Source organism: Lepisma saccharinum, chromosome 7 (genome assembly GCF_977018435.1).
Source record: "Lepisma saccharinum chromosome 7, izLepSacc3.1, whole genome shotgun sequence".
NCBI classification, from domain to species: domain Eukaryota; kingdom Metazoa; phylum Arthropoda; class Insecta; order Zygentoma; family Lepismatidae; genus Lepisma; species Lepisma saccharinum.
This window is the reverse complement of record NC_139235.1, coordinates 80,041,209-80,067,357: the sequence shown is the minus strand read 5'-3', so window position 1 is coordinate 80,067,357 and position 26,149 is coordinate 80,041,209. Positions and strand designations below refer to the sequence as shown.

At 37.1% G+C, this 26,149-nt stretch overlaps 1 protein-coding gene across 1 annotated transcript; it reads left to right on the top strand.

Annotated features, from left to right (window-relative positions):
* Positions 1 to 1,818: 1,818 nt before the first annotated feature.
* LOC145990290 (protein yellow-like) lies at positions 1,819 to 24,961 on the top strand. Its single transcript, XM_083125977.1, has 3 exons — positions 1,819 to 1,890; positions 4,552 to 4,830; positions 23,882 to 24,961. Exons 2-3 carry the CDS (start codon positions 4,563 to 4,565, stop codon positions 24,775 to 24,777), a joined length of 1,164 nt encoding a protein of 387 aa, XP_082982103.1. The 5' UTR covers positions 1,819 to 1,890; positions 4,552 to 4,562; the 3' UTR covers positions 24,778 to 24,961.
* Positions 24,962 to 26,149: the final 1,188 nt, after the last annotated feature.

Genomic DNA, 26,149 nt, shown 5'->3' with positions numbered 1-26,149 from the left:
CACACCACACCAAGTTTGGAGGCCTTTAATACTCGATTACGTGTGGTGCTACACCAATGAAGATGTTGCACCACTTTTGGTGGCCAACTCAGCATATTTTTTTAGAGTGGGTTTCGTCCACCTAACCGAGATGTATAACTAAAATATTGTTATCTGTTGAGGACTTTTGTTCATAATATTTTCCATGTTTCCATAAAATAGCTATCGGAAATTGTAGAAATCAAATTAGGTGAATACCAAATGGGGCTTGGACCAAACAGATCCACACTTGGCAATATATTTATATTGCGTCAAATATAATGTACATTACATTTGTAATGGTACCGGGACTTTATTAACACCCTATATTAAAAATACCATGGACATAATATCGAGCTACATAACATATTCATTGATTTTGTTCCACCGTTGGACTCATTTTCAGAAAACAGAAATTTAAATATTACATATTTAAAGAAATTTAATGCCTCAAATAAACAAATAAGATTAATAAATTTGATCTTACAAAATACCACAGCCAGAGTAAAATAAACTGTGATTTGGGTGAGAAATTCGGGATTAACATAGGAGTAAACAGGGAAACCCCTTTAGCAATATTTTAGCACAGCCATGGAAGCAATAATGCAAAAGCTGGAAGTTAGAGGCAACATTTCAAAAAGACTAATTGTAAGACAGATCTTTACATACACAGATGGCGTTGTAAGAACTAAGAACTGCAAGAACTAAGCAATCAATGGTTGACTCGTGAAACTAAAGAAACAGGCAATGATTAATAGTGAATTAATATAAGACAAAATATGTGAGATGTACAGGAAGAAAATCTAAGAACAAAAAGCAAATGTAGATACAATGCGAATAGAGCAGTTCCAGTCATTTAAACATCTCTGGTCAATAGTAAATGGAAACAATTTAATTGAAGAAGAAATTAAAGAAAATGATGAAGCTATAAACAGAGCATACCATGCAAATAAGAAGATATTCTATTCTAAATTAGTTTATGGGAAAACAAAATTAAAACTGTACCAATACATAATAAGACCTGTAGTTAATATGGCTGTGAAACCTGGGTATTGAAAGAATATATAATTCGAAAATTGATGATATTTGATAGAGATATATTAAGGAAAATATATGGCCCAACGAAACAGTCTAATGGCACATGGAGAATATAAACAAATGAAGCCTATTAAGATACATCAAAGTTCAAAGATTGAGCTGGTTGGGTCACATTGAAAGAATCTTGAAGTAAATTTACAACTGGAGACCGATTGCTACAAAATCACAAGGAAAGACGATGTTAGAAGTGACATAAGATGCATGAAAATTCAAAATTGGAAGGAAAATGTGTTGAATAGAGATGGATGGAAGAATGTAATTGAGCAGGTCAAAGCCCATAAAGAGCTGTAGAAGAAGAATATACGGCCATCTTCTCAATATCCAATAGAAAAGCAGGAGTTCGTCACCTACTGGCTACTTCGGTCCCTTCGCAGTGACGTTACGCTCTCGTGCAGCTGACATTACCGTAATTTTTTTTAACATACCTTGAGATTAGATATCAGTAATAACCACAAGGATTAGGAATAACGTATATACTTATGGAGCAAATAACAATAAAAGAAGAAGAATCGGTAGGAACCAATTAACATGACATTTATACGCACGGCGGAGGCTACCAATGCGTAGCACGGAAAGTACCTTGAAGGTCAATCCAAGACCATTCCGAAAATCCGGGAAGAACCATTAGATTCACCTCCCAAGCGAGGTTGTTATGTAAACGAAAGGGGGGGGGGAGGGGGAAGATTTCCTCTTTCTTTATGAGCTGAATTTGGTAGTCTGCAGCTGCCAGTTCCTAAGAAGAGACCGGAGGGATACTTGTCCATTATTTTGCAGGTAAAAGTCTTATCTTAGTGACGCAATAGTGACGTCACACAGAAGTATTATTCGGGCCGGATGAATATTTTAATATGGTTTCTACGCAATAATTTTTTTAGGGAGTTTCAAGCCACTGATAGTAACAATATTATCATGATTATCATTAAACTAATTTTATTACAAATTTATTATCATTATTATTATTATATTTTTTATTTTCAGAAATAATTTTCATGGGATAGCTTAAAATAGGGAAGCTAGGCTACGTTGCGCGATAAATTTAGAACACCAATGCTGTATTGTAATTCGTAATTTGTAATTGCACTTGAAGACTTCGGTGTTTTAATCCATCTTAATATAATAGGTCATATTACAAAAAAAATAAGTAGCAGAGACATAAATGTAGCACATGAAAGTTTTGGTGCATTAATTACAATTGATGGTATGGAATTTGTTTGCAAGGAAATTTCCAGCAGAATCAGGGTCGCCACTCTAGGACCATGATAAAATTCAAGTATAATTCCCGGTTTTCACGGTGAACATTCCAAAAATTCAAGGGTGCAACAGGTGTTTTCTGTTTCAACCTTACGTATTACTGCCTCTCTCCACCCACACACACGAATATATTACAAATATAAAGGGTGTGTATGATTCCAATGTATCCAAAAATTCTAATTCAATTAAATTAAACGGTATATATATGCTATTTAAAATATTCAGTTTAAGGCTCGGCTGAACCTTTAGCATGCGAATGGGCGAATTTTTTCAAATTTTCCTCTCCATTCGAAAAACGTCTTGGATATTTCAAAATATGAAACATTACATCAGCTTAGAATTCCTTCTAGAGCATTGACGTGAAATTTCGTGTAGATTTCTTTCACTGTTGTCTAGATATTATCAACAGTTTTGTGATTATATAAGTCTATTAAACTATGTGTGGAGTTTGCGTTTGCCATTTCACATACTCAGCCTCGAAATACAAATCACAAATGTTACGAAATATACAAATCTGTGAAAACTTGTTAATTGTATAAGAATTTCAAACTCAAATTTACGATAACTTATCTTTCAATAATCTTTCTGCCTGTCAGATAAATTGATCTACAAAGGGCACTAACAACGTAAACAGATTGAGAGAATTCTCGTTTATTTTCCACGCATCTTTCTTTTCTTTTCCTTCCTCGATAAAAATAAAAGATAAACTGTGAAAACCTTGTTTCCAGGCATTTGTAAATGTATGAATTCATTCGCATTAGTAAAAGTTGCAATTTTTCACGCCTACCGAGAAAAATTCACGTAGAATTCACGCATATTTCCCGGAGCCAATAATTCACGCACAATTCCCGGAATTCAAGGAATTCCCGGTGAGCAGCCACCCTGAAACTTTCCGTTACTTTTCAAGTACAATTACTTTTTAAAATGAGTAACTGTAACTTAGATACCTTTTGAACCAAATAACTAGGGAACGAACGAATTTATATGTAAATACATATTTATGTATGGAGCTGAAATTAGTTATATTTTGTATGATCATTGCGCATCGTGGCATGCAGACTCGAAAAAATTCAATTTTTATTTTCCATATTTTACATATATTATGTTTTTGCACTTTACTTATTTTTACATATTTCAGAACATTCTCAACATATACTACACATTCGCACAATAACTACATGTCCCAGTGTGACTGAAAAAGTTGGGTGAATATCTTGCGAATAACTGACAAAGTCCGAAGCTACGTTAAACAAACGAGAGTTTACCTTTTTGTACCCTCCAATTGCGTTAATTGCAAGTTTTCGTCAATGTTTTTTTTTACAGCTTCCAACTGTTTTATTTTGCTATTGTAAAACACTTGAAATTCCTGTTTATTTAAAATTGTTGTCAATAATAGAGAATGAGGGCTCAAACGCCGGCTCCTGGTTGTTACAAACATTATTTTGGAAAGGTTGGAAGAGAGTCACAAGTCGAGCAAGCAGCCCATTTGTAACTCGCTACTAGTTCCTCCCGACAGCAGTGCCAGAAGCAACGATTTTGTGGCACACGTACGGGATTGATTGATTGATTTGGTGTTTTAAGTCCACTTTATGCACAGTAAGGCTAATCGGGACTGGACCTACAGTTTAAAGTGGGATCCGAACCACTATGTGCCTCCACCGGTCATCGAACCCGGTACCCCTTGATTACAAGGCAACGACGCTACCACTGCGCCATCGGGGAGGCCCGTACGGGATTCGCTTCTGGTTTCTCTTCAAAACAGTCACGGTAATAGTTACAATGCCAAGACTGTATTTTACGTAGCTCGTGTAGTGTCTTATTATTGATATTTTCAACACCTTAATATTTTCTACTTTATTCTTATGTCTTATAGGTATAATTAAACAAGACTGTAATCATTTACCTTGGCATGTAAAATAGGAGGCAAGGTAAGTGTCAGTTTCATGATGGTGAAGTTTCTTATATTATTAAAAAGGTATTATTTTCCAATTTTAAGTCCATATTTAACTCCATCTTTCCGTCACTTTTGGCTAATCGCGAAGATGAGGATGATTGATGATATGGATGAAGAGATACTCCTCATGCCTAGGCCGGAATTCGAACCCAGATAGAAGCCAAATGTCGTTTCATAAATAAGCTAACGGTAATAAATATGTTATATTCTTACATGAAAATTCCATTCAGATACTGCAACAATGCTCATCTCCTTTCTGCTGACGGGATTGCTGTCTGTCGTTCACGGTGGCCATGTTCTGGAAGCTCCGGAAGTGGTTTTCGAGTGGAAACAGGTGGACTACGCCTACGCGTCTGACGAGGAGCGACAGGCGGCGTTAGATAGCGGGGACTTCATCCCCGAGGACAATGCCATCATGGGGATGAAGATTTACAAGGACCGAATCTTCCTAACAGTCCCTCGTTGGAGGGAAGGAGTGCCAGCGACGCTCAACTCTATTCAATTGTCAGGTGAGTTCTTTTAAGCTTCTTATCCACTCGCATAGCATTCTGCCTCCTTTCGGTGATTTAACGTTGATCTGCCTTTTTGGATTAATTTCGTTGATTGATGTGAACAGATGAAAGATCAAAGACAACAACCTATGCCATGCAATCCATAACTTTCGACTTGTCAAGTACGTATCAGAATATTCCAATTATAAGGTTAATTTTATGTAAAGATGCCTATATTCGAACCTAAGTAAGGTATGGATATGTAGGTATTTGTCACAACATCCCTTCCATGAGTTCACCATGCATCCTTGTCTTCGCGATTAACCTAGAGTCTAGAAGCATCGGTTCTCAACTATAGGTGTGCGCAGACCATCGGATTAGGGAGGACAGAAGCCATGATGAAAGTTCAGTCGGGAACAAAAAACCTCATTCTGTCTCACTGTTTTAGATTTCTTCCATCGATGCGTGCGTGTGCATGTATAAATATACATATCAGGAGCGTATATTCAAGGCTAGCTAGGCTGTCTCCGAAGCCTAAAGTCTAGAGAATAAAATTCAGGAGAAAAATCGATCAGAAGTTGTTATTCATAATAGTGAGATGATGATGCTGATTCAAGAGTTGGCAACCTGAATTCCTATGAGTTGCCTACCTGATTTCCTATGAGTTGGCAACCTGATTTCCTATGAGTTGGCAACCTGATTTCCTATGAGTTGGAAACCTGATTTGCTAGGAGTTGGAAACCTGATTTCCTATGAGTTGGCAACCTGATTTCTTAGGAGTTGGTAAATTTATTTCTATTCATAGCCTAGGACCACGTGACATAGCCCAGATATTGGACTCAGTATACGCCACTGATATATATATATATATATATGTGTGTGTGTGTGTGTGTGTGTGTGTGTGTGTGTGTGTGTGTGTGTAAACGTATTATTTAAATTCATTACATAATCAATTCATCCGCCCCATAACAAACCAACAGCTAAAATGATATAAATTTTCTCTGAAATGTGCGTGCTCCTTTTCCTCCGAACAATTGTTCACGAAATTAAAAGAAAACTGTTTAGCAGCAACAGCCTGAAGTATTTAGTTGTTATTACTTCTCTCGTTGGTAATTTACAATGCAGTATAGAAAGAAAGAAGATTTTTATATCCAATATTTTGCAAACTGAAAACAATATTGATATAATACCGTACCATAAATTTCATGGGGTGGCATTCTCTTTTACATTTTTTTTTTCATTTTGATCATTCGGCGCCCAGGGCAAACTCCCAATAAAATTTGAAATGGAGAGGGCAATTGCCCCTCTGTGACCCCCTGTACGTACTCTTGGCCGTTTGGAAGAAATAATGTAAGAAAGACGCGACAAGTAATAACATGTTGAGTATTCTGTTGTCCAGCTACTCTTAAATTCTGCTAGTCCTGCTTTCTCTTACTTCAATGCTTGTCCCCCTTGACCCCTAGAACTGATTACCGACCAAGGTTGGGGGCGGGGACAATTTACAATAAGTATTATAATGGGGTTGCAGAAATGCGATAATTTCAAATTCAAGTGGTGTTATTTGAGGGAGCAACACTATTATCGGGGTAATATGCCCGCCATGGAAAAATACCTTGTTTGTCCCTCGGTGGAAAAAAAATCTGCGAACGTCCATGATTAATGGGGGCGATTGCCCCCCTTGCCCCTCCCGCGTGCGCACGCCTATGTTATCAAACTATGGGGCGCGACCCACTGCTGGGTCCCGAAGGGGTGTTTGGTGGGGTCGCGAAGTCGGGCTCGAAATATATCTTCGAGCTCCGACATGAGACGAGTTCGGCAATGGACGCGAAACGAAATTCAATTAGATTCGAGACCCATTCTCGTATTTTGAAAGTTCAAACATGTTGTCAGTAAAAGTAAGAGAACAACCGTGTGATATCAGCTGTGATTCTGGCATTAAAACTAAATTTTTAGAGAATCAGTCTTAACAAAGTTTTGAATATCTTTAAGAGGTGAGTGTCCTGAACTTTCGGATGAGGCATTAAAGTTGCTCTTGCTCCATATTTGTGTGAGAAGGGATTTTCATCTCTGATTCAACTGAAAAGCAAGTACAGAAATACACTTGGGCACTTAGATATCAACATAGTCCAGCGTATGAGGAAAAGGCAGCCCCAACCTCACATTAGCTGGGTATTTTCTTCTTCAATTTCAGCTTGTGTAGTTTGATTATACACTAAAGAAAATTAGTATCTTACATATTTACTATTCTACGTAGAATGAAGTATGTGAATTTTTTTTAAGAAAGAGTAAAAGAGGGCTTCTTAAATTATTCGATGTTAGCAAAAATATGATTATGAACTGGGTGCACACCCCTACAAGTAATTCCGCCACTCCCATGCTTAAGGGTCCCATGAAGTGTAATATCCCTTAAGGTGGGTACTGGGTTGAAAAAGGTTGAGAACCACTGGTCTAGAGAGAGGGAAAAAAACAACTAAAGAAACCACAATAGAAATAGGCTACAGGGGGGGGGATTAAACCTAGATTTGCAATTCGGTTCCGAACCTGCATTGTGACCGCACCAAGAACTGACCTAAAAAAAAACCTGATTTTCATATTCTTAAAATTGTAAACCGCATTTTGTTACAAAGTTTGTACAACAATACTAACAATGCGTACGTGGCGGAGTTATAACGAAGCAGAAGATAACCAATAAATCATCCAGTTTGAATTAGTTGGCATGAAAACTTTCAACCTAGTTATGCTTATTATTGATGAGCACAGTTAATTCTTACGTCTAAATTCTTATTTATTAGCTTTCACTATGCACAGAATTCGTTAGTGAATATAGTGCAAGAGATGCTTGTTATGTAAGTACTACACCCCCCGAGATTTATGAAGTTACGTTATTGTAAAATCATCCCTTTTTCTGTACGGTTTACTTCCACAGTTAATTTCTTAACATGATGTCTTACTATTATTGCGTACTAACTACACGAAAGTTCGTTTTGCTTACAACAGGTGTTTGGATACGGAGAATGTAAATATTTTGGTGGGGTTTTAATTTTCCTTCAGAAATTAAGTTTCATATATTGAATCATGATAAGGCATTTAGGTAATGGTGTTAAATATTATTAATGAGGAAAGATGGTGTGTGGAGATTTCAAATTCAATAACCTTACGGTAACAATAATGAATTGTAATTAATATTTACTTAACTTTACAGAACAGGATTTATTCTGTAAGATCTTAATTTACTTTTAAAAGGTTCATGCGGAAGTCACAAGCGCCGCCAAGATGATTGTTTGTGGAAGACAATCGCCAGATTGTGGAACAATGACGCACAACTCGGAAAATGAGTTTTTGTTTTACTTTGATAGTCTTTAGTAACAATATAGTGTGGGGCTCAGTTTAGTGAAGAATTAAGTTTCTCTTTGTTGTATGTTTCCTACAATGGTCATTCACTTTTGTTAATTGACTCACCTTGTTGCACTTACAAGAATCTCTTCAGGAATGGCTGCATATATTCTGTCAATAAAGTACCGGGAATTGTTAAATAAAACGCACAATTTTCATCACTATAGTAGTATGATTTGTGGTATTATAAACCCGAGAAATGATGAGCCCCCCTCAGGCAGATTTGCCTACACTTAAAACTAGCTCAACATGCCCATATGAGCTTTTTGCTCAAGTGTGGTACTCTGTCTAATCCAAGATTTTTGTAAAAATGCCCTCGGGATTTTCCCGTGAAATGATGAGCCCCCTCAGATTGATTTGCCTACACTTACAAAAGCCACATCTGTGAGATTTTTGTCCATAATCCTGTCAAAAATATGCCCCTCTTGATATTGTATGATATCTTAAGTATAGTGACTGCTATAGTGCCCTAGCATGTATAGATTTCAAAATATTAACAATTCTGTTAATATTGCACTTTTCAGAAAATTCTATTTATAAAAATTAGGCATTTACAGCTTAAATATTGCATATATCAGGAAAATTATAGAGACAAAAAATGTAGAGAATCATGCTTAGAATATGCCTACAAACTTTTAAGTCTCCAGTACTGATAGTTTTTGAAAAAATCACAAATTCAAAAAATTATCGATTTTTTAACAAAACTTCTAAACAGCCTCTAGATTTCAAATATGCAACCCCCATGCTCCTATCTTGAAAAATAGGCAAGTTATTCAAGATCTAGAGAACGGCAAGAGATTTTTGAAAAATTATAGAGATCAAAAAGTTGCATCTCGGCATGCCCATGAGAAATCACCAAGCCCCATGTCTCTAGCATTCATGGTTCCAGAGATAATCAAAATTCAAAAAATTATCGATTTTTTCAAAATTTGAGTATGTTGCTCTGGGGGGCATGCAGAGTCACCCCCATAAATATAATTGTCCTAGGATCAAAACTAGTGAAAAATTCAGAAATAAAATTATCGATTTTTTTAAAATTTCAGTATGTTGCTCTGGGGGCCATGCAGAGTCACCCCCATAAATTTAATTGTCCTAGGATCAAAATTAGTGACAGAATGTAGAAACAAAAATTATAATAAGGCTTGGATACAGCTACCAGCCACTATATTTTTATTTTGAACACAACTCTTAAAACTAAGCCAAGATGCTCACCCACCCACACCCACCCACACCCACCCACATCCATACATATTTACTTCCGGTCCACTTCTATTGCATCATGTTGTGCAATATTATGCAATAAATTATTAGGCATGTGTTGTTTTCTGATTAATTGGTTATGACATAATGTGATGATGTGGTGTTTTCTGATTGGTTTAAATAAGCAAGGTTTCTATTGGCTCTATAAATCTATATAAGCCAGAGCACAGTGCTGTTTGTTACCATTGCTGGATCGGCAGTGGAACCCACAAGTGGGGGGCAGAATCTGAACAGGCTCTACCAGATTGTAGGAGACTTGAAGCATACAGTCTGGTGGAATAACCCAAGTAAGATCATAGAGACAGTATACACTGGTGCAGTAAAAGCCAATTTTTGGCAGGGGGCCAAAGTGGTTCCTAAATACAAAATAATTAATATCTCAAGAACTAATTGACATAGAGCTATGCAGTTTTTTTGTCTGCCATACAGTCTGGTGGAATAACCCAAGTAAGATCATAGAGACAGTATACACTGGTGCAGTAAAAGCCAATTTTTGGCAGGGGGGCCAAAGTGGTTCCTAAATACAAAATAAATATCTCAAGAACTAATTGACATAGAGCTATGCAGTTTTTTTGTCTGCACTGAACCCAACTGATATTTTTTATTAAGCATAGAATTTTGATATGAATCCCAAGAAATTTTATATAATAAACCAACAACAAAAATTACCAAGGCCAAAAATATTAACACACATAGACACACATATACACACACTACTGAACCCAATTGATATTTTTTATTAAGTATAAAGTTTTGATTTGGACCCCAGGAAATCTTATATAATAAACAACAACAAAAATGCCAAATCAAAAATATTGTAATCAATGCAATAAAAATATATCCAGCCCCAATTGGGCCAGGCACCAAAAAAATTGTAACCCAGACAAATGCAGAACTCCCACTAAAATATGCCCTAAATGCCATAGAAAATATAGCATAGAATATTTCTTATATAAACATAAAGATACTTCTTCTGCACAGTTATCAACATTGCCCCCACAACCATCTACATCTGGTCTGAAAAGGAAGCATGAAGCACCTGTTAATGCAAGAGCAGCAAAGCAGCCACGCTATGCACCACCCATCCATAGCAGTTTTAATGGCCAACTTAGGGATCACTGTTTTAAATCAGAGCCAAGATGTGGTATTAAGAATTTTTTGAACACTATAAATCCTGATGTGCAGGCAATTCTAAATGCGCAAAATGGCTCTTATAAGCTGTCCCTCAAATTGTTTACACAATATAAGAAACCAAACGGCACAAAATTTACACAGCCCCACATAACAGAAACTGTACCTATATATTCAAATGCAAATTTAGACAAAATAATAAGCAGTTTGATAGATCAATTTAATATTAAACACTCTGAATTTGCAGCAAAAGAATCAGGATGGAGCCTATGCGGATCTCCACACAAGCTCTATGTTAATATTTCTGAATTCAGCTCATTACAAGGATCTACATATCTGCCATTACCTGCCAATATTAAAAACAAAAGAGCCGTGGTTAACATAGAAAATAATGATGAGAAATGCTTTTTGTGGTGTATTTTAGCTGCTTTGTATCCAGTTTTAAGGCATCCTGAGAGAATAACTTATTATAAACAACATGAACACAATTTTGATGAAGCAATGGAGGGTTTAGAATATCCAATGTCTGTTCAGAATATTGATAAATTTAAAAAAAAAAAGGCCAGGGATATCAACGGTAAACAATTATCTATTAATGTATTTATTTGTTCTACTGGCCGTGAAAATTGCTTGATAGCACTTCTCAGAATCAGTACATTTGATGATGATTCTGCTGTTCCGATTGATCTGCTCTTAATTGAAGGGGATGATACATACCATTATACTCTGATACATAATCTTGAAGCTTTAGTCAGAAAACAACTAGACAAATCCAATACAATATTCAAGTTGTGTAGAAGATGTTTAATTGTATTTGATGGTAGAAAAATGGTGAATGGTGTTTGTGAAGAGAATGCAGAAATTGCTAAAAACAAATTAATTGAGCATCTGAAATACTGTGGCAACCATAAACCTGTTCATATGGTGATGCCTAATTCAAGTGAAAAAGCAAATTTTAAAAAAATTTGAAGCCTTGTTGGAACACCCAGCATATATAGTCTGTGATTTTGAATCAAATCTCAAACCCCTTGCATTCTGTAGCCCAGATCCTGATGAACCTTCAATTACACCATACCAGTTACATGAACCTTCTAGTTTTTATTATGTGGTTGTACAGGATGGTGTTGTTAGTAAAGAATATTTATACATGGGAGCAGATGCCATCAAAGAATTTGCACATAGAATAGAAAATGAGTGCCATGACATAGCATCTAATGTCTTATTAAAATCAAAACCCATGTTGCCTTTAACAGAGAAACAGAATGAAGATTTCAACAATGCAGAAAAATGCCCGGTATGTGATTGTGAATTTTCAGATATAAATATCAAGGTACATCACCATTCCCATACAGATGGTAAATTCTTAATGGCCCTGTGAAATAGCTGTAATATTAAGATCCAGAGACCAAAATTTGTCCCTATATTTTACCATGGTGCATCCAATTATGATTTCCATCATCTGATCAGGTACGAGGGGTTTGACAAGCAGAATTTAAATATTTTAGCAGAAAATAATGAGAAATATATTGCTATTAGCAAGATAATTAAAGTTAATGGTGTTCCTATTCACTTAGGATTTCTTGATTCCTACAGAATTCTGTCCGCTAGCCTGGCTACACTGGCCAGTCAATTATCTGATGATCAATTCAAAATCACATGTGCCTTGTTTCCAAATCAGGACCTGAAATTAATTAGGCGGAAGGGTGTATATCCATATGACTATGTTACAGATTTTTCTAAATTTGATGAGTGTTCTCTGCCACCACAACAGGAGTTTTACAGCAAACTCAGAGGATCTGGAATCACTGATGAAGATTATCACCATGCCCAATTGATGTGGAAATGCCAGACATTTGGTGATATCACAAGGCATATTTGAAACTTGATGTCACTCTCTTAGCTGATATACTGCAGGCATTCAGAAAATCTTCCATGGAAAATTATAAGCTGGATCCAATCTATTTTTACAGTGCACCAGGCCTAGCATGGTCTGCAATGTTTTTGAACACTAAAATGCAATTGGATCTGATCCAAGATCAGGATATGTATTTGTTTATGGAGCAATGTATAAGAGGGGCCATGGTTCAATGCTCTCAGAGATATGCCAGAGCTAATAACAAATATATTCCTGATTATGATCCAGCACTGCCATCAAATTATATACTCTATGTAGATGCCAACAGCCTCTATGGTTATGCTATGATGGATAAACTGCCATATGCAGGGCTTGAGTGGGTTGAAGATTTCAATATTGAATATCTTAAGGATTTTGATGACAGTAATTATGGTCTGTTCTTAGAGGTTGATCTGACAATTCCTGATAATTTACGCAACACATTTTCTGATCTGCCCCAATTCCTGAGGTTGAGTGCTCACCTGGCTCTAAACAGAAGAAATTGATGATGACACTGGAGCCAAAACAGGGTTATGTCATATATTACAAAAACCTCCAGTTCCTGATGAATCATGGTGTTCAAGTGACCAAAGTTGGAAAAGTTTTGAGGTTCAGGCACTCAAGATGGTTGAAGCCATATATTGATACAAACACAGAGCTTCGAACATCTGCAATGAGCCAATTTGATAAGACCTTGTTTAAATTGATGGTATTATTCAGTGTATGGCAAAACAATTGAAAATGTCAGAAAACATATTGATGTTAAAATAATTACTGACCCCAGCCTGAGCAAAAAATTGATTGCAAAGCCTAATTTCAATTATAGAAGAATTTATGATGAAAATATGGCACTTTTCAACATGAGAAAAACAAAGATTAAGTTTGATAAACCTATTTATGTAGGGGCTGTGATATTGGAATTGGCCAAATTACACATGCTAAAATTGTATTATGATGTGCTGAAACCTTTTTATGGTGATTGTGTAAAATTGATGTACATGGACACAGATAGTTTTGTTCTTGATATTCAAACAGAAGATGTTTATCAAGATATAACACAGCCTGAATTGTTTAAATATTTTGATACCACTGAACATTCAAAAATTAAACCCCACAACAAAAAGGTGCCTGGCAAGTTAAAAGATGAGACACTTGGTGATGTTATTGTGGCATTTGCTGGGTTAAGGGCCAAGATGTACAGTTTTGAAACATGTAGTGGTGTTGTTGCCAAAAAGGCCAAGGGCATTGGCAGAGGAACTGTGGACAAAGAGCTTCAATTTGAAGATTACAAAAATTGCCTCAAATCATGTAGCACAATCAGAACATCAGAATCCAGAATTCAGAGTGTGGATCACTTGTTGACTAGCAATATTGTAAGAAAAGTGGCTCTGGACCCACATGATGATAAGAGATGCATTTTGTCATGTGGCATACATACTCTACCATGGGGTCATTGTGATTTGAAAAATGGCAATCAATGCCCAATTACAGAGCATGATTTGAAATAAATAAACATGCCAATGAACTTATTTGGGTTCAAAAAACAGGCTATTATGGACCTGCCAACACCACAACCCTCTTCTGATATAATATCTAAACTAAGTGCTTTGTTAATTATTCATCTGAACAGCATACTTACAGATGTTGATGATGAAACAGGTAAAACATTGTACATATTTAACAATAATTTAAATCATTACCAATTACCTGTAGGTGGACAATTACAATTTATTACAACCCCCGAGGGTAATGTCAAGATTTCAATAGGCAAAAATATTTACAGAATTAAGAACTCATACATGGTTTCTGGCACTGTATATACTGTTTCTGCTGGTGACTGCTTATATATTGAGGTCCCGGGATCCTATGACAAGCTTATACCCTTTTTTATAGAATTAAGAATTAGATATTCAATAATAAATAACCGCTAAAACAAAAATGCCTAATGATATATTTGGCCATACAAGGCATGAAGATCACAGTGATGAGATTCTGATGCTTGATGTCAGAGTCAAGAAATTAAGAAGTGATTTACAAGCTTTACAAACCACACTGAATGCCAGTCTTCAACTAGAAATTACAAATTTACAATCACAATGCATGGACCCTCTTCTTAAAATTGATTCTGAACTCAAATTGCTGCTTCAAAAATATACTGACTTGGCCACATTGGATAATTTTCAAAGTTTAGAAGAAGCTGTAGCAGCTCTTCAAGCCAAATTTAAGACCCAAACCACCAACTCTGAGCAATTGAAACAACAATTGGAAGAGAAGATAAATAATGTCCAGACACAGCTCCAAACAATTGTCAAAAGCATAAAATCACAAGAAGATTCTGATCTAGTGATTTCCACTCTAAAGGAACAGATTCAGTCACTGGAGATACCTAATCTGGACCCTCTGAACAATGCCATAGCCGAGGTTAAAGAAAAAATTGAGACACTTGAAAATTTTATGAACAATTTGCCATCTTCTGATGCTTTGAGTGCAATAACTCGGAGTGTTGCAAACATCAAGCTGCAACTTGAAACATATGAAGATTTTGGAAAAATTCAAAGTACCATAACCCATCTTGAGGGTACAATAGCAGCAGTGCAAAGTGATTTGACAAATGTACAAGAATCTCTAGAATCTCATCTTCCTGGGATTGTAGATACCCTTGTCAGTGTCCAGCAACAGATCACAAAACTTGAAAACCTCAACACTGAATCTGAGCTATCTCATTTTCATCACTTGATCGATCATATTCAAACAAAGCTTGAAATTTTACAACAATCAACACCCACTCAGGCAGATATAGCCTTGCTCCAAGATGCTATGCAAAGTGTGGCTGATTCTTCTGAATTAAACAATGTGAAATTGGCACTTGAATCTTTGCAAAATACTGTATCAAATCTGCCTACATCACAGGAACTTAAAAATATTAAGAGAGCTGTGAATCGCATATTGAAATCAGAAGATATCAAGAATATCCAGACAGAGATCAAACAACTCACTCAGACAGTGGCCACTCTACCAACCAATCAACATATTAATGAACTGCATGCCCTGTTTGAGGATATCAGAAGACAGGTCCATAATCTTACTGCTCAAAATTCAAAATTGGCAGTTGTTGAAAATTTACAGCAAATTGTAGCCAATATCAAGCAACAGCTAGGGACCATGGAATCCAATCAAGCAAATGCTCTGTCTGTTTTTGCCACCGAGCTACAAGAAATTGTGCAACAATACAAGAAACTTGTTGTGGACATAAAAATCAAGCCAGGCCATGATGATGTTGTTAGGAATATCAATGAGCACCTTGAATCTGTAACAAGTAGATTGCTTACAGCAGAAAAGGAAATAACCGGCAAAATCGAGAATCCTAAACATACAGTAATTCTTGAATTGTACAGTATCCCCAACAAAGAATATGATTCTCCATTTACACCAGGTGGCAAAATATATATGCTGTCCCCTGCACAATTTTATTACCAGTTTTTTGTTGGGGGTACACTTAGACCAAATCAAGATCAAATATTGGCTACAACCACAGGCACACCACTACCCTACCTTATCAATAACAAATGCTGACAACAAAGCAAAAATCACCAGTGTAGAGTTAGAGGATTTTACAGATCCCAATACATTAGAAACATCTTATGTTGAAGATGATGGCACTCTGGAATTTCATATACAAATAGGAGACAAATTATATTTAGAAAATCCTGTAGTATCAGCTGCTGAACACCCCATAGTTGCAATATTCTTGTTTTCATATTATGTCTAGACAAATTATTGTTGATGAATTACACAGACAAGCCAGACATAATTATAAGAGACTGCCAGTAGTCACAAAAGGCATAGATGATTTATGGCAGTGCGACTTGATTGAGATGGCAAGTGGACAGCTGAAAAACTTAGACAAAATCAACAAGGGCTACAAGTATCTACTCACTGTAATAGACACATTTTCAAAATTTGCCTGGGCTGTGCCACTCAAATCCAAGACTGGAAAATGTGTTACAGAAGCCATCAGAACAATCATCAATCAGAGTGGAAGATCACCGCGCTATTTGCAAACAGATAATGGCAAAGAATTTTATAATTCTGTGTTCCAACAATTTATTAAAAGCCAGTCAATACAACATTATTCGAGTTACAGTGATCTCAAGGCCTCAATTGTAGAGAGATTCAACAAAACCCTAAAAAATCTTATGTATAAACAATTTACACTTCAAGGTAATTATAAATGGTTCAGTATTCTTCCAGAACTTCTACATAAATATAACAACTCGGTCCATTCCACAATCAACATGAAACCCTCTGAAGTAACTTCATCTGATGAGCGAAAATTGATCAGCACTGTTTATTATCCTAGATACCAGCCAACAACAAGAAAAGCCAAATACAAGGTGGGTGATCAAGTAAGAATCAGCAAATATAAGCACTTATTCAAAAGAGGCTTTACAAGAAACTAGAGCACTGAATTATTTACAGTGGTTCAAGTTAAACCTGGGACCCTTAACACATATATAATAAAAGACCACCGAGGAGAAATTCTCAAAGGCCGGTTCTATGAAGAAGAACTCAACAAAACTAAACAGCCTGACACATATCTCATAGAAAAAATCATCCGCAGAAAAGGCAACAAGTTATTTGTCAAATGGCTAGGACTTCCAGAACACAGCTGGATCGAGGCAAACAAAGTGATAATATGAGCACCTGGGATGTTATAAAAAGGCTGCCAGAACCTGAACAGCAGATTAAGAGAAATGGCAAGTTGCTGCCTGAAAATATTAGATGTCTTATTGTTGGGCCATCGGCTTGTGGTAAAACTACACTAATGATTGATAATTTTTTATTGGCACCCAACTGGTTAGACTGGAAAAATAGGCACTTGTATGTCTTCTCTAAGAGCTTGGAACAATTAAAATATCAGCAACTGATGAAGCTATATGATGGATTGGATATAGCCACTTTTGAACCAGATGTTAAGCCACTCCATGAATGTCTCGATAATTCTGTTGTTGTGTTTGATGACATTATATTGGATAATCAAAACAAGGTTAGAAATTTCTTTACACAGGGCCGACACAAAAACATTGATTGCTTCTACCTTGCACAGACTTTTTCAAAAATACCGAAGCAGCTGATCCGAGACAACAGCAATTTTATATGTGTGTTTCATCAAGATCATACCAACCTCAAACACATACATGATGAATATGTAGGTGGGGACTTGAGCTACAATGATTTTTCCAAGTTTTGCAGTAGGTGCTGGAACCAGAATAGTTATGGGTTTGTCACAATTGATATGACAAGAACACCTAATACTGGCAAATACAGAAATAAAATCAACAATTTTCTAGACATTGAAACATAAATAAATAACCATGAAAAGGCCAATTATTGATGATCTTGAATTAGGAGATTATCTTGTAAAAAGATTTAAGGGATGGAAATCAGAGAACCGAGGAATTTATGAAAAACACAAGCAAACAGAACAGCCTATTATTGATGCTATTAGTGAATTAGGTAAAAATATCAAAACTGTTACAGAGCAAAATCAAAATTTGATCACAGAGCTTGTACCTGTAGCTGCTAGGAACATATTAGATTATCCAATCACCCCACTTTCTAGTATTCATACACCTAGTCCTGTTGCTCCTCGAAGAATTGAAGCTACTCAGGATCCTATTGAATTGGGTCTTCTTGCTCAAAAATATTTAACCACACCTAAAGACAACAAAGATGAGGTTTTTGGCTTATATGCTGACACAGAGCGTGATGGTAGCATCATACATAGAATTGGCAATTTCAGAGTAACATTTATGGGAGATGATCTGATTGTATATTCAGAATCTCATCTTGGAGAGAGAGGTGGTTTTGTTAAGTATCCCGGAACACCTGGATTGTGGAAACTGATGACTAGGAAGAGACCTGGCAGCTATACAGATCAAGATTATGAGCATTACAAAGAAATATTAATAAAATCAGATGCTCTATACCAGAACAATGATCCCACACAAAAAAGAGTCAAGTCTAGCAGTGGAGCAAAATACAACAATTTAATCAAGCCCATATGGTCACAAATGAAGACTGGCAGTGGGATCAAACAATACAACACCCTGCCTAAAGAATTTGTGTGGGTTGATGATGTCAGGAAACTTGTAGATAGGTTAATGGTGATAGCTGGGGAGGAAAATGCTGGCAACCACAATTTTTACAATGAAAAGGTTGGAATTATGGACATGATAAGCAAAAAATTGTCTAATTTTATAGTGAATGACACTAAGGGGATTGGATATCTTATAAAAATTATTAATACTCTACCATCTAAATTTTGGAATATTTCTGAGGGTCGGGGGTTGGTTAATGTCATTATAAACAAGCTGCCATTTGAACTACATATTCCAGGCTATCAGTATTGGGGTCCCGGTACAAAACTGGACCATAGATTAAACAGAGGTGATCCTGGTGTTAATCCTCTAGATGCTGCTTGCAGAGACCATGACATAGCATACAACACACATTCTGATCTTGATAGGCGACATGTTGCAGACAAGAAATTAGAAGAGGCTGCATTTGGTAGATTTGTAAGCAAAGATGCTTCTTTAAGTGAAAAAATAGCAGCATTGGGGACCACCATAGCTATGAACACCAAACAAAAACTGGGGTGGGGGTTGTGAATATGTATATAATAAACCTAGGATGAAGGCCAAGGGTGTTATGTATCAGGTACCTTATGCAGGTCTTAAATCTCTTAAAACTATTGATAGCCTTTTAACCAAAAAGCAGCGCAAGAAAAAAATTCTTGTATTGCCAAGGGCCATGGTATGAAATTGTTGCTTAGCACCCCCCAATTAAAAAAATTACAGCAATCTAGAAAAAAAATCACATGTGGGTGGCTTCATATTTACTATCCCGGCCATCTTAGCAGCACCTGGGGCTGTTGGGAGCTTGGCTGGGGGATCAGCTGCCATAGCAAAAACAGTAATAGATGCCAAGAAGAATAAGGCAGAATTAGATGAATTGAAGCGCCATAACCTGACCATGGAGAAACAAGGCAAAGGTGTTAAGAGAGCCATGAATAAGTTTAAAAAAAACAAGAGCCGCTTACAAACCAAGATATTGAAGCTTTAATCAAGCCACTGGGCATCAAAAATTTTAGAGGTGTGTACATGTCTGATTCTTTACCAGAACAACCACTCAACAAAGAGTGTGGCATTGTTAATTTGGATAAGTACAAAAATTAGGGCACTCACTGGATTTGTTATCTTAAATATTTAAAAAATGAGGCATTTGTGTTTGATTCATTTGGAGGTATTCCACCTGAAAATTTAATTAAATATCTAAATTCAGCTAATCTTTATTACAATAATGCCCGTGTTCAAAACTTCAAAGATGTTAATTGTGGACATTTGTGTTTATCTGTTCTTAGATATATGTCTCAAATAAATAAACCATCAATTGAAGATTTTCAAAAAACCTTGTGGTATTTAAAACATCATGGGGGTATTCCAACTCACCAGCCAAAATTCAATATTGAAACTTAGATTACATGATGACATAGTGTATCCCAAAACAATAGATCTCAGAGCATTTTATTGCATGTACTTGATCCCTAATATTACACACCACAACAACACAATTGCAGTAGGGGATCAAAACATTGTCATCACTCCAGGGCAGTATAATCTGTCCACTCTAAATGCTCAATTACCCAGAGGTATAGTATTAACTCAAAATTCTGTCACTCACAGAGTAGAGATTGTATCTGCTACAGAAACAGTGGATCTGGGTACTATAGGAGAGCTGTTAGGCTTTGAGAACAACACAAAACTTGAACCAGCCATCAAACACACTGCTATTAATATACCTAAATTCTTAGCCATAGAGACTCTAAATATTCACTGTAATGTGGCCGAGGGTATGATCACCAAATCAAATGGCATAGGCACTCACAAACAAACTGGCATCATTGCAACTTTCAAACCTAATTCTGAATTTATGGAGCCCATCATCTACACTCCATCCCCAACATTATATTTTCCTGTGTGCCATAATAGAATAGATTACATTGAGTTGATGGTCACTAATGAAAAAGAAGAATTAGTTGATTTTGCTGGAGCCACAACAACTGCAATCATAGAGATTAATATTTAAATAAAAATACATACAAAAAAAAATGGAAAATATTGAGAGTTATGAGCTACAATCATTCCCCCCAAACAGGAGGAACTTTGCAAATTTAAATCAACCCAACACAGAGATTGAGGTTGATCTTGATGTAGGAGATGGCTTTATACACCCCCACAGAGCAGATTTATACATCAAATTTGATGTTGTAAAGCTCGATGGTACAGATTATCCGGCAAATTCAAATATAAGATTGGTGGACAATTTTGTGCCACATCTGTTCTCTGAAATTGAGATCAGAAAACATGGCTTCTTACTACAAAATAGGTGGATTTGAGGCTGGTGATAAGATATTATCTAAAAGCCACACTGTGCTGTTCCCCATGCGCCTGTTGCCAGGATTCTTCTCAGATTACAAAGATATTATGTGGAAGGGTGGTTTAAGAATCACATTTAGAAGAGCTGCCAATGATAATAATGCTTTGATGAGGTACAGTGCAATAAACTCTACAGGGGAAGCTCTGCCTAATACACTGCCTGATGAGGGCAAGTGCATTATTCAGACTATGGAGCTAAGAATCCCGGTTGTTGAATATGAAGCCAGTTATGCTCTTAAATACAAAGCAGATATCCTAAAAAATCCACAAGTATTTTTACAATTTTATACATATCAATGTGTACAGAAACCTGCCACTGGTACCTATTATGAGTTTGATGCTACAAATTCATTCTCCAGTATACAATATGACATGCCAGATTTTGTGGTGGTACTATTTCAGACTGGAAGACACAATAATCAGGAAAAAATTCAAGTAAATTTGATAGCTGCAACATCAAGAACATATATCTTAAAAATGGCAGAAATGAGGTATTTCCTAGAGAAAATTATAATTTAGACATGTCCAAGGATGATTTTCTTAAATTATATGAAGCATTTACAGCATACAAAAGGGTCACTACTGGCAATACTGACATGTATTACACTCCAGATGAATTCAAAGCACAGAGACCCATGTTTGTCATCAACACTTCAAAAAGGAAACAAGTTGTGGTTAATGACAGGACAAACATTAAAATTATCTGTGAATTCCACGAAACACTCCCTGATGACACCATATGTAGTGTTATTCTTATAGGTGAAAAATCATATGTTTATGATGTAAGAAATGAGAGAGTCACAGAGGAATTCTAGAAGAATTACATTATCTTAATACTAGATATACAAGTTGAGCCTGGTGCCCAATTGAACTTAAACCGGAAGTGGACCGGAAGTAAATATATGTGTGTGTGTGTGTGTGTGTGTGTGTGTGTGTGTGTGTGTGTGTGTGTTAATACGTTTGGCTTAGTTTTAAGTGTATCCAAAAAAAAATATCAAAAGGGGCATATTTTTGACAGGATTATGGACAAAAATCTCACAGATGTGGCTTTTGTAAGTGTAGCCAAATCAATCTGGGGGGGGCTCATCATTTCACGGGAAAATCCCGAGGGCATTTTTACAAAAATCTTGGATTAGACAGAGTACCACACTTGAGCAAAAAGCTCATATGGGCATGTTGAGCTAGTTTTAAGTGTAGGCAAATCTGCCTGAGGGGGGCTCATCATTTCTCGGGTTTATAATACCACAAATCATACTACTCACTATTTATTTTGTCGCCTTCAAAGTAGGCCCCATTTGATGTAACACACATATGCCAGCGTTTTTTTCCAGTCTTGAAAACACTTTTTATAGGCGATTTCCGGTATGGCCTTCAGCTCCTTGCACGAATTTTGCTTTATGGCTTCAATCGAGTTTAAACTGGTACCCCGGAGCGGCAATTTTAGTTTTGGAAACATAAAGAAGTCACACGGGGTCAGATCTGGTGAATACGGTGGTTGTTCGATGGTATTTATTGTGTTTTTTGGCCTTAAAATCGGTCACAACTGTCACTCTATGCGATGGCGCATTATCGTCGTGTAAAATCCACGAATTGAACTTCCACAAATCTGGCCGTTTCTGACGGATTTTCTCACGCAAACGCTTCAGTGCGGCCAAATAGTATTCTTTATTGACCGTCTGTCCCTCTGGAAGGAATTCATGATGCACCAAACCACGAATATCGAAGAAAACAATGAGCATCAACTTGACTTTTGAGCGACTTTGACGTGGTTTTTTCGGTTTCGGCTCGTCTTCTGTCCTCCATTCTGATGACCGTTGACTTGTTTGCATGCCAAACTCGTAGACCCATGTCTCGTCACCAGTTATGATGCATTCCATGAATGTGGGATCAGAATTGGCGCGATCCAGCATGTCTAAAGAGACCTGCTCACGGTACTGTTTTTGAAGAAAATTCAGCTCTTTTAGAACAAGCCGTGCGGCGACGCGTCTTATGCCCAAAATATTCACCAAAATCAAACGAACAGACTCGTGAGAGATGTTAAAGTCAGTAGCTATCTCTCTTAAGCTGGAATGGCGATTATCGAGCACAATTTTCTTCACTTTTTCGATGTTTTCATCGCTTGAAGAGGTCGAAGGTCGTGAATCTCTCGGCCCTCCTTGAACGCTTTGTACCACTCGTAAGCCCGTCTTTTTGATAAAACTGATTCACCATAAGTCTTTTCTAACATTTTTAGCGAGTCAGCACACGAAATTCCGTTCGCAACACAAAATTTAATGCAAACTCTTTGTTCAATCAATAATTTCGTTCATTGTAAAAATCGTGATGCACTACTGAAGTGGACTGATTCAACCTCCTGCTGTAAACAAACTGGTTGACAGATCGCGCTCATGTTTGGCATAGTCATTAAGTACAGAGCTACCAACTTACGGGAAAAAAATATTTTTAAAAAATCATTTGCGCGGGCCTTTTAAATTACAAATTCCCGGTACTTTTTTGACAGAAGGGTATATTATACTTGCTTTCTTGAGACAAGCTGATATAAAATTGTAATTTATTTTAGTTAATGAATGATTGAATGTAGTTATATAAAAAGGTACTTAAGAACGTATTGGAACTTTGTGTGTAAAATTAAAATATATCTCATATATTTAAAATGTATGCTGGGCGTAAACAGCCACATGTAAAGCTATAAGTCCAATACAATTTTGTTGAGTTGTGTGTGAAGAACTCTACTTGAGTCAATTTATCTCTAAAACTGGGCCATTCGGGTGTTAAAGGATCCTTAGTGTAGTAAAGATGTTATTGGCAAGTTAATGAGGCTGTATATTTTATTTTAGGGAACATGTAGCAAAATCAATAGGCTAAGTATTACAATGACCATTTTTGATTGCAGAGTCAGACAAGTCTCCAAAGCTGCAACCGTACCCATCACTGGAGTACAATAAAATTGACGACTGCGCAGTTCTGCAGAACGTTGTACGCATGGAGGTGGATTCTTACGGAAGGATGTGGGTTCTAGACTCCGGACGCACCAATATCCTTTCTGGGAAGATCCTGATGAACTGCCATCCAAAGATTGTCATCTTCGATCTCAACACGGACGAAGTCGTGCGACAGCATGAGTTCTCCGAACATGTAGCATCGCACGACAAAGCATGGTTGACCTACGTCGCTCTGGACGACCGTGGCGACCCTGAGGATGTATTTGCCTACATTTCCGATCCTTTGGAAGGGAGAGTCGTGGTCTACAGCTACAAGGACAACAAATCTTGGACCGTTCAGGATGAGTCCCTGATGCATGATCCCGAAGCCATACCGTTCAAGGCTGGTGGCGTGGATTTCGACCATCCTGTGAACGTGGTCAGTAGCGCCGTGTCTCCAGACTCAAGCACATTCTACTACTGCCCCCTGTCCAGCTACGATCTCTACTCGGTACCGACGGAAGTCTTGCGGACACCGGAAACATCAAAGGACATCTCAGCCTCGGTTACCAAAGTCGGGAAGATGTTGTCGCCGACTGACGCCATCCATATCTGCCAAGAGGGAGTCATGCTTTTTGGACTCCTGACGGAGAACGCCGTTGCCGAGTGGGACATAACGACGCCTCTTATACCGGAGAACATCGATATCGTCGCCAAGCACGACGAGAACTACCAGTTCCAGTCAGACTTCGCGGAAGATGCTGACGGTAATCTGTGGCTCGTCACCAACAGACTGGCCAAGTTCTTCACGCTTGCCATGGACTTCAACGAAGTCAACTTTCGAATCACCAAGTTCGCACACTCCTAACTGGTTCAGTGATGCTTTATTGTTTTCGACCACATTGTGCACATCCCATTTCGAAAGACATGGAGATAAAACGACGCACTGAAATTGTGCAAGTATGGTAGAGGACTGTCATAAAACAAAAACATGTAATTAAGCTTCTCATGTAATCACTATCAACGTCAATATACTTCCATTATACTAGAAATATAGTCATGAGTTTTACTTGACCAGAAATCTTCACAAGAACATTCTGTGTACAAAAGCGAGTTGTTAGAAAGACAACTAACCCACACCATTTCGGTTGACCCCCCCCCCGCTGGAATTGTTAACAACTTAACATTTCGAATTTCAATTTCTTTTAAGTCCATTTTATGCACAGATAGGCTAATTGGGACTGGAGTTCATAGTGGGATCCGAAGCAGTACGTCCACTGGGAATCGAACCCGCGATGGCTTGATTTCAAGGCGAATACGTTACCACCACGTCATCGGTAATCAATAAACTTATTACACTACTGTATGTTGATAGCCAATAACAGAAATAAAGTTCAATAAATCAGCATTCTAGCAGAATATTCAAAATAAAAAAAAATGAGTTGACCCAAAGAATTAGATACAAAATGCACGAATCAGGTCACAACTGTTTTTTTTTGTTTGAGTTTGGGTTGGTGTTTAGTCCACTTTATGCACAGGAAGGCTAATCGAGACTGAACCTACAGTTTAAAGTGGGATCCGAACCACTATGTGGCTCCAGCGGGTATCGACCCGGGACCCTTTGATTAAAAAGCAACGACGACCACTGCGCTATCGTGGAGGCTTTTCTTGCTTAGTCACCAAATGAGATGAAGAAAAACAAATTATCAATCTTCAATTTAACATAAAAATAAATCATTATTTCTACTGTTCTCCCTCCTTCCTCTCTGTGTGTGTCTTACTCTCGTTTTCTTCCTACTTTCACTCTTACTACTAGGACGTTCTCACCATTCTCTCTATTCTCACGTTGTTTTATCTCTTTTCTCTGTCTATCACATCTTTTCTCTGTCTCTGTCTATAACTCTCTTTCTCTCCTTTTTCTTGTGTTTTTTACTTCTTTTCTCCACCTATCATTTTCCATAAAATTTATCTTATGTTGTTTTATCTCCTATCTCTGTCTATGTTTTCTATCTCTCTTTATTTCGTGTTATTTTACCTCTTTTCTCCGTCTATCGCTTTCTTTCTTTTTTTCGCCCTTTGTTTCACCTCTTTCTTACCGTCCTTCCTATTTTCCTTTAACTCTGTTTCATGCTTGTTCTTTCCGCCTCACTTTGATTCTACCTTGTGCTTCTTTTGCTCTAAAATATTTCCTAAAATTTCTGGTGCAGCTTATTTGTGTGCACTCAAGCCCACCGGTGGCA